The sequence below is a fragment of the Oncorhynchus mykiss genome, chromosome 18, assembly GCF_057628025.1.
Source record: "Oncorhynchus mykiss isolate SJ-2025 chromosome 18, ASM5762802v1, whole genome shotgun sequence".
Classification (NCBI taxonomy): Eukaryota; Metazoa; Chordata; class Actinopteri; order Salmoniformes; family Salmonidae; genus Oncorhynchus; species Oncorhynchus mykiss.
The window spans coordinates 34,748,899-34,766,718 of NC_143039.1; the positions used below are offsets into that span (position 1 = coordinate 34,748,899).

Here is a 17,820-nt window from a genome sequence, read left to right on the forward strand (position 1 = left end):
ACATAAGGGTTTAAAAGTGGGTCATGTAAACATTGCTTTGTATTTTTTTCACAGGTAACCACATCTTCTGTCTGAAATAGGTATAAGAGTTTTACATAAGCTGTTACCACCAGGATAGCACAATGGGCCTGGATCTGACACAGTTTGACAACGTTCTTGATCATCACATTGTTGTACTTCTCTATGTCCAACTTAGTGTAGAGGCCCATCAAGCTTTTCTTGGGGTGCGCCAGATTGCGTGTTATTCCATTAGTGAAAATGTCCGATACACAAGGTGAAACAAGTGCCAAAATGAATGACAGTTGAAAAACACACATGATACGTTCACATAAACGGGCACTAACTGCTGAACTATTTTCTAAACATTCAAACATCTACGCTGATCAAATAGAACATGAGTTGGAAGTGGTTGTTATAAATTATACTGAAATGTGTTAAAAATGTAGCAGGGGCTGAATACTACCAATAAATCGGCCTGGCCATATCTGACACACCAGCCCACCAGAGTCAAATGGGCCAGTCCAGTAAACTATTTTTAGCTAGTGTTTTAAATGGGACAGCTTCCCATTAGCCAAATTAGAATTTTTTACAAAAAATCATAACATTTCTTAAGAGGCCTTTTTTGGGGGGGCATGAACAACCCTATGGCCATTCTGTTTTCTGGGCTGCAGTTTTGGACTTTGAAAAAAAGTTTGAATTGTTTTTCCAATTATGATTCTGTTATTACTAAGAAACAGTCAGGGATATAATATAAATATAAATAAAATACATGACCTGGAAAGAGAGAAATATCTCTCAGTAGATCTTTATACTTTCTATATTTACTCATAATGCTGTGGAAGTATTTATCCTACAGGGATAAAAACACCAGAGGGTAAGTAAGTAAGTAATTAAAGTCAATCAATTACACATAAATAAAACATTTGAAGCGAAAGCTTTTTGACACAATTTCTTCATGACGTTTTTTTCACAGACATAGTGAGTAATTCTAATGTAGTCTACAAATGTTTGATTGAAACGGGAACAATGAATGATTCACTTGCTCAGACGTCGATTGAAAAAAGACACTTATCAGGTAATATCTTACATCTACACTCTTATTCTACACAGAGTTCCTAGTTTTGGGAATAAAAGGAAACTGACCTGATTGGTTTGAGGGGATCTGGGTTCAGTTCAATATGGAGTACCTCGTTGTAGCAGAGAAGACCGAACTAACACATAAAACAGAATCCTGGTTTGTCTGACTTACTGTCCTGTGAAAGTCCTGTAGCATTATTTCAAATGGTGTATCAACTCTCTATCTCTGATATGCAGTCTTTTAAAGCCACATTCGGACAATGGAAATGTCTTCACATTATGTTCCTCAATATGATATTATAACAGTCAAATTAGCATTGAAAGACGGCTTGCAGTACCCTCCGTTTGGCTCAACAGTCCTGAGACTTGAATAGCAGCAATACCCTGGTGCCATTTTCAACTCTGTTACTTACGTATAGGTTGAGATTTATCTATATGATTAGACATTTACTGATGATACAGTGGGGCAAAAAAATATTTAGTCAGCCACCAATTGTGCATGTTCTCCCACTTAAAAAGATGAGAGAGGCCTGTAATTTTCATCATAGGTACACTTCAACTATGACAGACAAAATGAGACAAAAAAAAACAGAAAATCACATTGTAGGATTTTTAATGAATTTATTTGCAAATTATGGTGGAAAATAAGTATTTGGTCACCTACAAACAAGCAAGATTTCTGGCTCTCACAGACCTGTAACTTCTTCTTTAAGAGGCTCCTCTGTCCTCCACTCGTTACCTGTATTAATGGCACCTGTTTGAACTTGTTATCAGTATAAAAGACACCTGTCCACAACCTCAAACAGTCACACTCCAAACTCCACTCTGGCCAAGACCAAAGAGCTGTCAAAGGACACCAGAAACAAAATTGTAGACCTGCACCAGGCTGGGAAGACTGAATCTGCAATAGGTAAGCAGCTTGGTTTGAAGAAATCAACTGTGGGAGCAATTATTAGGAAATGGAAGACATACAAGACCACTGATAATCTCCCTCGATCTGGGGCTCCACGCAAGATCTCACCCCGTGGGGTCAAAATGATCACAAGAACGGTGAGCAAAAATCCCAGAACCACACGGGGGGACCTAGTGAATGACCTGCAGAGAGCTGGGACCAAAGTAACAAAGCCTACCATCCGTAACACACTACGCCGCCATGGATTCAAATCCTGCAGTGCCAGACGTGTCCCCCTGCTTAAGCCAGTACATGTCCAGGCCCGTCTGAAGTTTGCTAGAGAGCATTTGGATGATCCAGAAGAAGATTGGGAGAATGTCATATGGTCAGATGAAACCAAAATATAACTTTTTGGTAAAAACTCAACTCGTCGTGTTTGGAGGACAAAGAATGCTGAGTTGCATCCAAAGAACACCATACCTACTGTGAAGCATGGGGGTGGAAACATCATGCTTTGGGGCTGTTTTTCTGCAAAGGGACCAGGACGACTGATCCGTGTAAAGGAAAGAATGAATGGGGCCATGTATCGTGAGATTTTGAGTGAAAACCTCCTTCGTGGCTGGGCCTAGCCAGTGAAACGTGGCTGGGCCTTTCAGCATGACAATGATCCCAAACACACTGTCCGGGCAATGAAGGAGTGGCTTCGGAAGAAGCATTTCAAGGTCCTGGAGTGGCCTAGCCAGTCTCCAGATGTCAACACCATAGAAAATCTTTGGAGGGAGTTGAAAGTGTGTGTTTCCCAGCAACAGCCCCAAAACATCACTGCTCTAGAGGAGATCTGCATGGAGGAATGGGCCAAAATACCAGCAACAGTGTGTGAAAACCTTGTGAAGACTTACAGAAAACATTTGACCTCTGTCATTGCCAACAAAGGGTATATAACAAAGTATTGAGATAAACTTTTGTTATTGACCAAATACTTATTTTCCACCATAATTTGCAAATAAATTCATAAAAAATCCTACAATGTGATTTTCTGGATTTTTTTTCTCATTTTGTCTGTCATAGTTGAAGTGTATATATGATGAAAATAGAGGCCTCTCTCATCTTTTTAAGTCTTTTTAAGTGGGAGAACTTGCACAATTGGTGGCTGACTAAATACTTTTTTGCCCCACTGTATATATTGAAGGTGCAAACATCTAATTTAGACCTATGATACCATAAGCCATAAACTGGTGCATGGAAAATTTGCGTCCTACAATTTTGGTCTTAAAAGAAGTGCATCATTCAGGTCTATGGGGTAGGCAACTTTAAATTCCACTGTTTTGTATTTTTGTTTATTTGCCTGGGTTTTGTGACTGTGATGCCACAAATATGTACCACCCATAGAGTGGCGTGCCGCTAGTGTTTAAATATGAGGGAACGCAGTTCAACACAGGTAGGTCACATTGGGTGCGTTTTGTAAGTTCTCTCTGGCTATCTACTCCAATTCAGAGCACTTTCGTCTGTGTGCCAGAGCGCAGAAGAACTGATGAATTTACAAACCTGCGAGAAAAAAAAACTTTATTCAATTGTTATCAGCAACAGTCTGTCACTTGTAAATATTTTAAGAACGGTAATGACCGGTCTTTTGTATTGAACAGACACAGACCACCGAAGAGGCAGTACTGTTAAATATAATATTGTATACAGAACCATCCAAGTCAACTGTGTTCAGCAGTTCCTCAGATCCAGATAAACACCTGTGTTTCTTTAAATGAAGATGCAAAAACATGTAAATTGTTCAGGCAAATGTGTAAATACTGCAGAAAGGTAGAGGAAATTAAGGGAACAAGGTAATACATGTCAAATCTGAAAATGAAATGTATTTTGTTAATTTGGAATGTATTTAATGTTAATCCTCTTCTTAGGATGAGGAATGTAGAAGTGAGTCCCAACTATCTATATTATAATACCTTAAGCCACAACCTGGGGTAGATTTGCATCTTACAATTTGACGGATTTTCTTGATTTTGGGCTCAAAACAAGCGTGTCACTGGATAGGCTACTTTCTACTGGAACACATCCAACTTTGAGCTAACAACAAACAGGGTCGTGCTCAGTAGGGAACATACTGTTGCAAATGTTTTGCAACGGAATAACAAATACGTGCGTTCTTATACAAGCTCAAGTAACTCAGTTTCAATGTTTTCTCTGTTCTAAACACAACCCAGGTAGCATATGAGAACATAACAAAAGACATGACACAGTTTGTTCCTTTCCAGGCTAACCTACGGTTTATTTAATGCAAATTACAGTACCAGGTAACTATTTCTCTGAACCAAGTCACATAGAGACAGAAATATTTACAGGGAGAGGGGACATTAAGCATACCTTCACAGAACAAAAGGTTTATATTCAAAATGAAATCAAAATTTCAGTCAGAGGCATTCAAGTAGAAGTAATGTTAGTTTTTTTTCTGTTGTAAAGTCTTAATTTCTGAATATAACCCAGTCCTTCATTCTTTTTAAAATTGTATATATATATATATATATATATATATATATATATATATATATATATATATATATTTTTTTTAAACATTGTGTTTTGTACATATATTATCCTTAAAGACAAGAAGTGGTCACATTGTTTGTTTTACAGGCCAAATTATTGGATAGCAACACATTTACGGATGCAAGCATACAAATATATGCTTTACAAAATGTAATAAAAAACATGAAGGATTGGTGCTACATGACATCTCTCCCAGAGTGCTGTTGAGAATGTGGACACAAATCCTACAGACAAATTGTTTATTGCCATAGTTGAGAAAGTAATACTGAATACGATAAGACTCCCCCCCCCCCCCCCCCCCCCCAAAACCATGTGGGGTTGTACATGCATCGCTCATAAAACCATAAAAACACATTTTAAAACCCACCCCAAACCTTCCTGGAAAGAGAATGTATTTTTAAAGTGTCTGAGAAAATCAATGCTACAACTCCCCCAACCCACCACCACCAAAGGGGATCCCAAAGTCAAAGACACATAGCCAATCGTACAAAAAGAAACAGTGACGAGGTGATGTGATGAGTGTGGTCTGTGTGACGCCTGGCTTTGCAGTGAATTGTGGAACATGAAAGATCAGAGAGGTGGAAAGGGGAAGTCAACAGCACTCCACGAAGGAATAGGGTGAATCTGCCCTGTACGCTGGTCTCGAGTCAGTTTTGTGTTTTCCCACTATGGTTAGGATTTCGGGAGGCCAAGCTGATCCTAGATCTGTGCGTAAGGGCAATTTTACAACAGAGCCTCCAGGTAGGACCATAGAGGGAGGAGACCTGGGGAAGAGAGGAGCGAACGAGTGGAAGCAAAGGCACTCCAACCTATAGATACACTATACATTACTGGTTATCCTTACAATGATACAGCTGGCACCTACTGTACAGTCGAGATTGAACTAAATGGCTGGAGGAGAAAAACAAAGCTGATCTACAGTTTGACTATACAATAACTTTTAACCTGAATGTTTTTTTCTTTTGTATTCTTCTTTATCATTCATTTTTGTTTTTGCTCGTTAACAGTTCTTGGGTCTGCCTATTTACATACCATACATACCACAGGAAGACACGCACACGTAAGCCAGTTTGGTGAGGTGCATCTACTTACATAAATACAAACACATTTGTGTGTACTTTTTGTATAGGTCTTCAAAGTGTTGAGGGATGGGATGGAAGGACTTTCAGTTGCAAAAGAAGAGCAGGAAAGGGTGAAGTCAGAATGAGGAAGGACTTCCAACAGTGGTTTAAAATGACATGAGGCTGCGTCTGAAATGACACCCTATTCCCTACTACTTTTGCCCAGCGCAATGTGGACTGTGGTCAAAAGCAGTGCACTAAATTATAGGGAACATTCGGACACAGATGGTAACAAAGAAAGATTGTGATGAAATTCAGCACAATCAACAGCATACGCCCTCATCCAAGCATCCTTCATAGCCAGTCCCCAAAACCCACCCCAACCTAACAAGAAATGGAACAATACCAGGCTTTACTAGTCATAATGTCTATCTGACAACAGCAGGAAAAGTAAAACAGAGGTCGTGGTCTTCATTGAAATCACATGAAAGACCAGCAGAATCTCTTGCTCTTAGGTCTGTTCTGGCAAAGTTTTGTGGGTACGGCATTACCCTTAGGGGGAAAACGGGGGAAAACTCATTTCTGCACCGTTTCTGGCAGCTAAAACGGGGACAAACCCAAAAAACATGCGGAGGTGCGAGACAACTGTTGCCTTACGAGCAGAATCACAAAATGGTGCTGCATACAGTAGCAGAATTGTGATTTCTGAAGCAGGAGAGAGAGTAGCTGACACAATTCTACAATATATCAACTGTGTATGTGTACATTGAACACAGACAGATATCGAGGTCAACCAATAAAAGTCACAATGTCATCAAGGTCTTCAGATGTATATGTATGAATGGGTGGGATGGGGTTGACAGAGGCCCCAAGGGGCCACAGTCTGAACGTAAGGCTGTTGCAAGAGGCATGTAGAGGCCTCCCCCACACGGAGAGAGTGGGTGACTATACCAAGCGTAAGAAAAAAGGAAGATTGTCTATGGAAACAAACACATCAAAGTACTTTTGTATACTTATTTAGCTATACATTATCTCTACACTAAACACACCTGCACTCAGTCCCCTCCTCTTCAAAGCACAGAAAGATGAAGAGCAGCTCTGAGAACATATCACTGTTGTCCTTTTTGTACAAATAAATAATCAAACATTAAAACGATGGGAGAGGGTGGAGGTGGTAGGGGAATAACGAAGTTCCGATTCGGTTTTCCTTGCGTTCATCTTTATCGGGCGTCAGTTTTCTTGCTTTGCTTCATTAGTTGGTTGGTATGCAGCCATGCCACTGTTGTTGTCCAGGAGCTGGGGCATGGGCAGCGGGCAGACGGGTCAGGAAGAGGTCTCAGGTGGAGGCGGCGGCAGCGTTGGTGGTATGGCCACGGTCTCCGCTGTTGGCATCTGGAAATGGAAGCAGTACGTTACACTACTCGCCTTTAATGAGGAGAGCTCTGGGCCACTATTCACAAAGCGTCTCAGAGTAACAGAGCTGATCTGGGATCAGGTCCACCCTTTCCATATCATGTTATTCATTATATTCTAAAGGGGAAATCTGGTCCAAAATCAGCACTCTAGACGCTATACTCTGAGACGCATTGTGAACACAGGTCCTGGTTAGTACTGAGAAGAGACTAGCCAGGAGTACTGAGAGCTGAGGGTGAGGACAGAGGGGGAGAGAGAGAGGTTCCCAATCTTCCACTGACCCCTAGCCCCCTGCCACAAGAACCCTAGTTTATACCTATCCAACCCTGTCAGATATACAAACGTGTCTAGGGGTTGATTTAGGAATGGCAATAGTGGGAGAGGCAGGGTGAGAGAGAGAAACAGGGTGAGAGAGAGAGAGGGTGAGAGAGAAAGAAAGCGAAAGACAGGGAGGTGGAGGGTGTACTGACCTGAGGGTGCGGAGGTGTTGGTAGGGGTGAAGGCCCCGGGCTGATTCCGGGCGTGGGCGGGGATGAGGATGGAGGCTAAAGAGGGGTTACTGGACAACTCTGGAAGCATAGAGAAAGAAACATCACGTCAAACACAATCACCTATAGACAGAGAGCACATCTTAGATGTACAACTACAGACCCGACTATCACCACCATCCTACCGGAGTCACAGCATGCATTGATGACCACATCGTAATCAATCACCATCCTCAAATTCAGTAAGTCACATTCTGTGTCTATGGACAAAATTTGCATACTCCCCATCATGGATTTAAAAGAGTTGGATTGGTGTAAATAGTGACTAGAGGGTGTTTCCAACAATGTCACATCCACAACAAGAAGTGTGAAAGTGCACACTTTGAGAAGGGTGGAGAGTCAGGATATAACCACATCTACCAGTTACAACCACAGAGCCAACCACCCAAATACAGTTACCTATATACACACATTCTACCATTTGGCCTACAACCACAGGCCCAACTTTCACATTCCCCTTCATAGCATATTTATCCTTTATTTTAGCAGGGCCATTGAGACCAAGCTCTCTTTTACAAGGGAGCCCTGCATTACAAAGCAGCAAGGAATAGTGACACAATTACATCAACCATAGTCACAGCATTAATTCGCTGTGATCAAATTTCAATCTCAATCACAATTATTTAATGGAGTAATAGTCACATTCCCCATTATCAACCACCACGCTAATCAGTAGTCAAATTTGGCATGTATAGAAATACAATTACTAGAACAGACATTCCTATTCAAGTCAAAGTTCTGTGATGAGTAGACTGGCATCCATATTTAGTGGTCCCATGAGTGTTCCAGTCAAATTTGCAGTCGTCTGAAGGGCTTTGTCCATTCTAGTAATTCTGTAGGAGATACAGAGCTGTGTCTGAGCTCCCGCCATACCCTGTGTGGAGAAGTTGAAGAGCAGGGGCTTCTCGCGCCCGTTGGGCAGCTTGAGGTTGGGGTCCCGGAGCTCGTCGAAAAAGGTGTGGGCACAGGCCTCCAGGGGCGTGAAGCGCGCTGTGGGCGTGTACTCCAGCAGCCGCGAGCACAGAGCGATGGCCTCAGGGGGCGTGCGCGGCCGGAACACCTGAGAGCCAATCACACAAGGCTGAAACCGGTCAATAACACAGGTTAGAGGTGACATGTCGGCTAAAGCTCCTGGGTGAAGATTACCCTAGGTACAGATCTAGGATCAGCTTCCCCCAATCCTAACCTTAAGCATTAGTGGGGAATATGCAAGACTGACCAAAGATCAGCGTCCAGAGACAACTTCACCCTACACCTGCTAAACCAATGACAGGTAAATATTATACAGTGCCTGTGCAAAATCCCAATTCATTTTTTTATTTAAATCTAAGGCTGCAAAATGTGAAAACTGTGCAAGTGTGAAGACTTTCACTAGGCACTGTATATACACACACACACGACAGGTGGAATGACAGGGTTTTAAAATCTTGCTCCACTTTAAACAACTTTACAAAGCTTTACATACATACATACATACATACATACATACATATACACATACATACATACATACATATGGTTCTTACATCTGTAGTTTTTTTGCTTATGAATGTTTTCTGAAGCATTTATAGACTTATAAAGGGTTTATAAAGGCTTCATCAAACCTTTGAAGTGGCTGTTTAAAGAGGGACCTAAAATGTATTGTAGATTCACATTTATTCAGACACCAACAGGCCAGAGGACAGTGCAGTGCAGTACTACACCAGAGGGAGTGTAAACATATCTTAAAGGTGCTACATCAATCCCGATCTCTGCATTGGTTGTGCAGAATTTAAGGTGATACGGCATCTGCAGAAGTGGGGCATTCATACTTCTTGCACTTCACCGAGCAGCCCAAAGCTGTTTTGAAGGAAGAAGTGAGTTTGTGTTTATACAGGACCTCCCGCCCTCACCTACCGTCAACCAATCATGTCAATGCGGAGCCATACGGAGCCCTCTGCATTGTAACAGAATTTGAGAGGCGCAAAGAAATGCGGTACGGAGCTCAACTTGGCCACACCACCCATACAGCACCTCCGACCACATTTTCAGATCGAGCATAAATTGTCTCCTGCAGACGAGAGAGCTGGTGTAAAACCGTGGGACAAATATTGCGGTCCCAATTACCTCCCTAACTGTATCCCTTCCCCTTGGCCCTAACATGCTGACCAAACCACACGCGCACAAGTTGATTTTGTTCACCCACACCAGAAGTGATCAGGACACGCAGGTTGAAATATCAAACCAAACTCTGAACCAATTAAAGCTAGGCTGCCTAGTAGTTAGAGTGTTGGACTAGTAACTGAAAGGTTGCAAGATCGAATCCCCAAGCTGACAAGGTAAAAATCTGTCGTTCTGCCCCTGAACAAGGCAGTTAACCCACTGTTCCTAGGCCGTCATTGAAAATAAGAATTTGTTCTTAACTGACTTGCCTAGTTAAATAAAGGTAAAATAAAAAATATTAATTTGGGGACAGGTCAAAAAGCATTAAACATGTATGGCAATTTAGCTAGCAAGTTTGCTGTTGCTAGCTAGTTTGTCCTGGTATATAAACATTGGGTTGTCATTTTACCTGAAATGCACAAGGTCCTCTACTCCGACAATTAACCTTTTTGGGATAGGGGGCAGCATTTTCACTTTTGGATGAATAGCTTGCCCAGAGTGAACTGCCTCCTACTCTGTCCCAGATGCTCATATATGCATATTATTATTAGTATTGGATAGGAAACACTCTGAAGTCTCTAAAACTGTTTGAATGATGTCTGTGAGTATAACAGAACTCATATGGCAGGCGAAAACCTGAGACAAATCCAACCAGGAAGTGGGATATCTGAGGTTGGTAGTTTTTCAAAGCTTGGCCTACCGAATACAGTGTCTATGGAGTCAAGTTGCACTTCCTACGTCTTCCACTTGTCTTTAGAAACTGGTTTGAGGATTCTACTATAAAGGAGGGGCTCATAGTTAGCTCTTGTTCCAGTGCTTGTCTTCAGACATAGGAATTCTACGGTTGGAAGCTTATTGATGTTTTATGTTAAAAACATCCTAAAGATTGATTCCATACATCGTTTGACTTGTTTCTACGACCTGTAACGGAACTTTGAGTTTTTGTCTGGACGAAGTGCTTGCGCCTCATGAAGATGGATTACTGGGCTAAACACGCTAACAAGTGGCTATTTGGACATAAATGATCGACTTTATGGAACAAATCAGTCATTTATTGTCAAACTGGGATTCCTGGGAGTGCCTTCTGATGAAGATCAAAGGTAAGTGCTTTTTTGAAATCTGACACAGCGGTTGCTGGATTTTTGGATATAAATATGCACATTATCGAACAAAACATACACAATACATGTAACATGATGTCCTATGAGTGTCATCTGATGAAGATCAAAGGTTAGTGATTAATTTTATCTATATTTCTGCTTTTTGTGACTCCTATCTTTGGCTGGAAAAATTGCTGTTTTTTTGACTTGGCTATGACCTAACATAAATGATATGTTTTCGCTGTAAAGCATTTTTGAAATCGGACACGATGGGTAGATTAACAAGATGTTAATCTTTCATTTGCTGTATTGTACTTGTTAACTTCTTGGTGACAGGGGGCAGTATTTTTACGTCCAGATGATGCATGCCCAAATTCAACTGCCTGCTACTAATCCCCAGAAGATATGCATATTATTAGTAGATTTGGATATAAAACACTGAAGTTTCTAAAACTGTTTGAATCATGTCTGTGAGTATAACATAACTTATTTAGCAGGCAAAACCCAGAGGACAAACCATTCAGATTCTTTTTTTTTTTTTAGGTCACTCTCTTTTCAATTGGTTTTCATTGGGAATCCAGATTTCTAAGGGACCTTCTTGCAGTTCCTATCGCTTCCACTGGATGTCAACATTCTTTAGAAATTGGTTGAGGTTATTCCTTTGTGTAATGAAGAAGTACGGCCATCTTAAACGAGGGTCACTTGAAGTGTACTGTTAGAGGCGCGTGACCAGAAAGCATGCTTCAGTTTGTCTTCTTCCTTTATTGAACACAGATCATCCCGTCTTCAATTTTATAGAATATTTACATTAAAAAATACCTAAAGTTGTATTACAAAAGTAGTTTGAAATGTTTTGCCAAGTTTACAGGTAACTTTTAAGATATTATGTAGTCACGTTGAGCAAGTTGGAATAAAATAAATTGACATTTTGGATATATATTGACGGAATTAATCGAACAAAAGGACAATTTGTGATATTTATGGGAACATATTGGAGTGCCAACAAAAGAAACTCGTCAAAGGTAAGGCATGAATTACATTTTTATTTCTGCGTTTTGTGTCGCGCCTGCAGGGTTGAAATATGGTTTCTCTCTTTGTTTACGGAGGTGCTTAACCTCAGATAATAGCATCGTTTGCTTTCGCCGAAAAGCCTTTTTGAAATCTGACATGTTGGCTGAATTCACAACAAGTGTAGCTTTAATTTGCCATCTTGCATGTGTGATTTAATGAAAGTTTGATTTTTATAGAAATTTATTTGAATTAGGTGCTCTGCATTTTCCCTGGCTCTTGGCCAGTTGGGACGCTACCGTCCCACATATCCCAGAGAGGTTCATGTGTGAAAGTTACATATTTCTAAAAACTATTTTTGAATTTTGCGCGCTGCCTTTTCAGTGGAATGTTGTCGAGGGGTACCGCTAGCGGAACGCCTGCGCTAGAAAGATTCATCCACAGATAAAAAGGTAAACCGAATACCTTTCTCGTCATCTCTCCTCCTTCCTTCAGGCTTCTTTGGACTTTATATGATGGTTGGCAACCAACTTCACAGCATTGCTACAACCGACCGGAGTGTGGACCTAAGTTCATCTTTCAATCACCCACGTGGGTATATGCTCCTAAAAACCAATGAGGAGATGCGAGAGGTCGGACTTGCAGAGAGTTGAGCTTCACAAATAGAACCAATTTCTATTTTAGCACCTAGCCATGAAGACGCTCGCTGACGGGCACGAGCAGTGTGGGTGCAATGATTGAATAACATGCACGTGTACATTTATTTTGCGACGCGAGAGGTGTGATCAGCATGTAACCCTTCGATGTGTGCAGATTTGTAAAGGTGGAATACTCAAGGGTTAGAGTCTACAGCAGAGAACAATAATCAGCGAATTTGGACCAGCTGTCCCTTTTGTCACCAATGTGGTGAGGTACATAGTGAGTCCTGCACCCACTGAGCACATGCTGTTCAACCTGCAGATTCTAAAATGAGCACTGTGTGAGTGTGTGTGTACACTGCTGTTCCTCTGCTTGCCCCTGAGGCTGGTGACTGTGTGAAAATGTTTAACATGCTTATCTCAAGAACACTGATGCATGAGTGAGATTTGAAGACGGGGGGAGAATCCGAACTTCCTCTTAAATTATATTTTCACTCAGCGACAGAGAAAGAGACACTCAGATGTAGGCGACAGATTTTAAAATAGTAAAAAACGGTTCCTGTACCTGTTGACTCACCTTAGTCCATGGGTGTGCCTTGATCTGAGGGAACTTAAACTCAGTGTAGTTGGGATTCATCTCTCTGATCTGCTCCCGAGTGGGAGTGCCGAGAACCTGGGAAGACACGGAGACAGAGGAACCGTTTTCCCATCGATATGTACATTTGAAGTATCAGGTGTGTACTTAGTACTTGTATGTCAAAACGGAAGTTAAACACTCATTACATTAGTTACATTACCACCAGGGTTGTTCTCAATTCAGAATTTGGTAATCGATTGAATCTGACAGGTCACACAGACACCAAAGAATACATTGGTTCTCTCTGGAAACAATGTTCACACTCTTAACCTTAGTGCTTAGAATAGCCAATTATATTTCCACAACCCATTTCATTTGTTTGGCTTCTTTTTGAAGGCTCTAGAGACAACTTGAGGGATAAACTAATGCATTCTGGGAAATGTAGTACTTAACAAATGTAAGTGATTAATGACATATAATAACTTACAATATTCACATACAGGTTTTGTTTTGCTTGATCATTCATTTTAAGAGTGTCCTGAAAATACATTTTCTCATCAATATTTTATATGCGTGTATATATATATATATATATATATATATTTTATTTATTTATTTATTTATTTTTTTATGTACACTGATCACAAATATAAAACGCAACATGCAAAAATGTCAAAGATTAGTGAGTTGCAGTTCATATAAGGAAATAAGTCATTTTAAATAAATAAATTAGGCCCTAATCTACGAATTTCACATGACTGGGAATACAGATATGCATCTGTTGGTTACAGATACCTTAAAAGAAAAGGTAGGGACGTGGATCAGAAAACCAGTCAGTATCTGATGTGACCACCATTTAACTTATGCACACATCTCATGCACAATCTCCTTCGCATAGTTGGCTGTTGATTGTGGCCTGTGGAATGTTGTCCTACTCCTCTACAATGGCTGTGCAAAGTTGCTGGATATTTGCGGGAACTGGAAAGAGCTGTCGTACAGGTTGATCCAGAGCATCCCAAACATGCTCAATAGGTGACATGTCTGGTGAGTATGCAGGCCATGGAAGACTTGCAACATTTTCAGCATCCAGGAATTGTGTACAGATCCCTGCGACACGGGGCCATGCTTTATGCTGAAACATGAGGTGATGGCGGCGGATGAATGGCACGACAATGGCCTCAGGATCTCGTCAATGTATCTCTGTGCATTATTTTGGTTGACGGTCCGGCTTACCGTCCGTCTGTTGACATTTGAAGGCAGGTGTTTTTACCTTGATGATCTCCACTAGCTGATCCACCCCACTGTCGCCGGGAAAAATGGGTTGCCCTAGCAACAGTTCTGCTAGAACGCAGCCAGCGGACCATACATCTGCAGAGGATGGAGAAATACTGTGAGGACTCACACACAGACTCGCACACCCACACACACTAGTAGTGGGAGTGTACATATGCTGGATGTATAGTTGGTGTAACGTGTAGGTAGTCAGTGTAAGGTGTTAGTAATGGGAGGTGTAGTCAGCATAAGGTTTTAGTAGTGGAAGCGTACCTATGCTGGAGGTGTAGTCAGTGGCCCCAAAGATGAGCTCAGGGGCTCTGTAGTACCGTGAGCAGATGTAGGACACATTGGGCTCACCACGGACCAGCTGCTTCGCACTGCCAAAGATAACCAAGGATGAAGGAAGGAAGGTCAAAAGGAGAATTTGAGACTTGAAACTGCTCTTTCTTTTATGTATACCAGTTAGCAGTTTGCGCAATTCCTCTCAAAGGAAAAAAGGATGGAGGAAGCAAGGTAACGAAGCTAGTAACGTTCTCAGACATATCTTCAGACACAAACCTAACCTCATTAAAAAAAAAATCTTACTAGAACTCAGGCCCAGACCACAGCAAATTGGTGTTGTGTAAGCCTGAGGGGCTTTGTCCATTCTAGTAATTATATTTCTATGAGCATCAATATGGCTTTCAATGTTCCAGCCCACCTGCCAAAGTCACAGAGCTTGAGCACGGCTGTCTCCGGGTCCAACAGCAGGTTCTGGGGCTTGATGTCCCGATGGCAGATCCCAAAGGAATGGATGTAGGCCAAGCTCCGGAAGAGCTGGTACATGTACATCTGCAGAGAAAGATGTGGACACACACAACTTAGTGCATGCTCTAAGCTAGCTACACATAATGACATGTGTGGTAGGCCTATAGAGTAGAGGCAATTCATGCTCCCTCGTATTCAATGGGCTAAAAATAACAGTGTGCCAGTGTCCAAATCCCCCAGAAGCCTCAGCCAACAGTCCCTGGCTCTGACTCCAGTCCAGCCCTTTGTTTATGCCACTACTTCCACTTCCTTAAGTGGCAAGTTGGAAAGGCAGAGATGGTGGGGGCGCTATAATAAGGCCGCTGACCCCATCTCAACTGGCCGCTACACAATGACGCAGGACAGCATGGTGAGGAGGACGGGAGGGAAATGCCCAAAGGAGTCTGTCTGCCTTCCCAGACACACAACCATCCCACCACCACTCATTGTGCAAGACTATTCTGTTGGTTCTACAGTACCGCGCAAACATTTTTATTTGTACCCCTTTTTCTCCACAATTTCGTGATAACCAATTGGCAGTTACATTCTTGTCCCATCGCTGCCTCTCCCGACTCCATACGGGAGTTGCAAAGGTCCAGAGCCATGCGTCCTCCGAAACACGACCCCGCCAAGCCGCACTGCTTGCTTAACCCGGAAGCCAGCCACACCAATGTGTCGGAGGAAACACCCTACAGCTGGCGACCGTAGTCAGCATGCACAAAATCGGTCCGCCACAATGAGCAGCGGCGCGATGGGACAAGGACATCCCGGCTGGCCAACACGCTGGGCCAATTGTGCGCTGCGTCATAGCCTTGGATCGAACCCGGGTCTGTAGTGACGCCTCTAGCTCTGCGATGCAGTGCCATAAACCGCTGCGCCACTCGGGAGGCCCTGTACCGAGCAAACTAAATCAAGAACAGCTCAAGTATTTGACATTTGTATTTGACCCAGGTCTACCACAAAATTGCATCTAAAGCAGTGTTTCTCAGTCCCCTAACAGTAAACATTATTATTATAAGGCCTGGACAAGAACATCAGATTCAACTTGCCAAATAATCATCAAGCCCTCGATGAGTTGATTCGGGTGTTTTTGTCCAGGGCTACAACAAACGTGTGCTGTTGGGTGCGCGACCTGAGTTGAGAAACACTGATCTAAAAAGAAACATACAGAGAGTAGTATCTTGATGACGCGATAAGACTTGAGGGGGTCTTACCTTCACATAGACCATGGGGAGGGTCTGCTTGGCTCGGCTGTAGTGTCTAGCCACTCTGTACACAGTCTCAGGAACGTAGTCCAGAACCAGGTTGAGATACACCTCGTCCTTCTGTAACACACACGCAGAGACATTTAGAGTATGGGTCAGACTTGGGACAGTTGGCTGAGGAGGTTAGAAGCATGTATGAATTCCTTTGGAGTGATCACAATGTAACATGGTTCTTGCTCATTAGGCACCAAACGGAAGAAAACGGACTGAAACGTTGAGTGGCTACCAATAAGAAAGGCTAATTTTCGTTTTGTGTGCCTAATGAACACAACCCAGGTCTCGCTGGCCAGACAGAAAGTGAGAGAGAAAAAAAATAAGAAAAACAGTTACTGTATGATCTGGCAGAGACACGTAAGCTAGACTTAACATCAAGGGAGTCAGATGGTTGTTTTTTTGGCAGGGCAACAGAGGAACAGATGACTGTTCTAGTTAGGGCAATGGGATATCACACTTTTTCTACGAATCCGTCCCCGCAGATGTCTTCAATGACCCACTAAAAGATTAAGAATGATCACATATACACTGAGGGTACAAAGCATTAAGAACAGCGTCCTAATATTGAGTTGCATGCCCTCCACCCAGCCCTCACGTTTGCCCTCAGAACAGCCTCAATTCGTCGGGGCATGGACTCGACAAGGTGTCGAAAGCGTTCCACCGGTATGCTAGCCCATGTCGACTCCAATGCTTCCCACAGTCGTGGCAAGTTGGCTGGATGTCCTTTGGGTGTTGGACCATTCTTGATACACACAAGAAACTGTTGAGCATGAAAAACCCAGCAGTGCTGCAGTTCTTGACACAAACCGGTGCGCCTGGCACCTACTACCATACCCTGTTCAAATCCCCCATTTGTCTGTTCAAATCCCCCATTCAAATCCACCCTCTGAATGGTCCATGTCTCAATTGTCTCAAGGCTTAAAAATCCTTCTTCAACCTGTCTCCTCCCCTTCATCTACACTGATTGACGTGGATTTAACAGGTGACATCATTAAGGGACCATAGCTTTCACCTGGATTCACCTGGTCAGTCTTTGTCATGGAAAGAACAGGTGTTCTAAATGTTTTGTGTATATGTTTTAACTGTATATCATCTGTTCCTACCACACAGGAAATTAAAAAGGCCAAGTCATGCTGAGATGTGTTTGATCCCTGTGCCTTATGTGTCTTCTCAAGACCCACACAGTCACACACACACACTTCCTGATAGAGCCATGCTCTAAAATAAGCCCCCACACAAAGGATGACTCACTCTCCTGCCTTTCTCACTAGGCAACAGCAGCCCCTAAATTACACCTCTGATTGGCTCATCGGCTCACACAAAAGGCAGGTGATTGGATCCTTCCCTTGTTCCCTCCTGACCATGTAAATAACTTATTGGTTTGACAGCAACAGGTAGTGACTGCTTAGTGCTCTGCCCCAAGTAACAGTGTGTGTGTGTCTGTCTATTTTATGCATTTGCCAGTATTCGCTAAATGAACTGAGAAAA

The 17,820-nt window shown here is 42.4% G+C and overlaps 1 protein-coding gene across 4 annotated transcripts in view; it reads right to left on the reverse strand.

The window, feature by feature from the left end:
* Positions 1-4,218: 4,218 nt before the first annotated feature.
* LOC110495932 (glycogen synthase kinase-3 beta) overlaps positions 4,219-17,820 on the reverse strand; it is a 45,591-nt gene continuing 31,989 nt past the window's right edge. The window contains exons 4-11 of one of the 4 annotated variants that reach the window (XM_021571465.3): positions 16,288-16,398; positions 14,988-15,118; positions 14,558-14,664; positions 14,283-14,380; positions 13,013-13,108; positions 8,421-8,607; positions 7,470-7,568; positions 4,219-6,978 (exon numbers count right to left, since the gene is read on the reverse strand). In XM_021571465.3, the coding sequence (XP_021427140.2) occupies positions 6,923-6,978; positions 7,470-7,568; positions 8,421-8,607; positions 13,013-13,108; positions 14,283-14,380; positions 14,558-14,664; positions 14,988-15,118; positions 16,288-16,398 (885 nt within the window). In that variant the 3' untranslated portion in view covers positions 4,219-6,922. Of the gene's footprint in view, positions 6,979-7,469; positions 7,569-8,420; positions 8,629-13,000; positions 13,109-14,282; positions 14,381-14,557; positions 14,665-14,987; positions 15,119-16,287; positions 16,399-17,820 lie in introns of all 4 variants that reach the window. The other 3 variants (XM_021571463.3, XM_021571464.3, XM_021571462.3) reach the window with 3 other exon arrangements.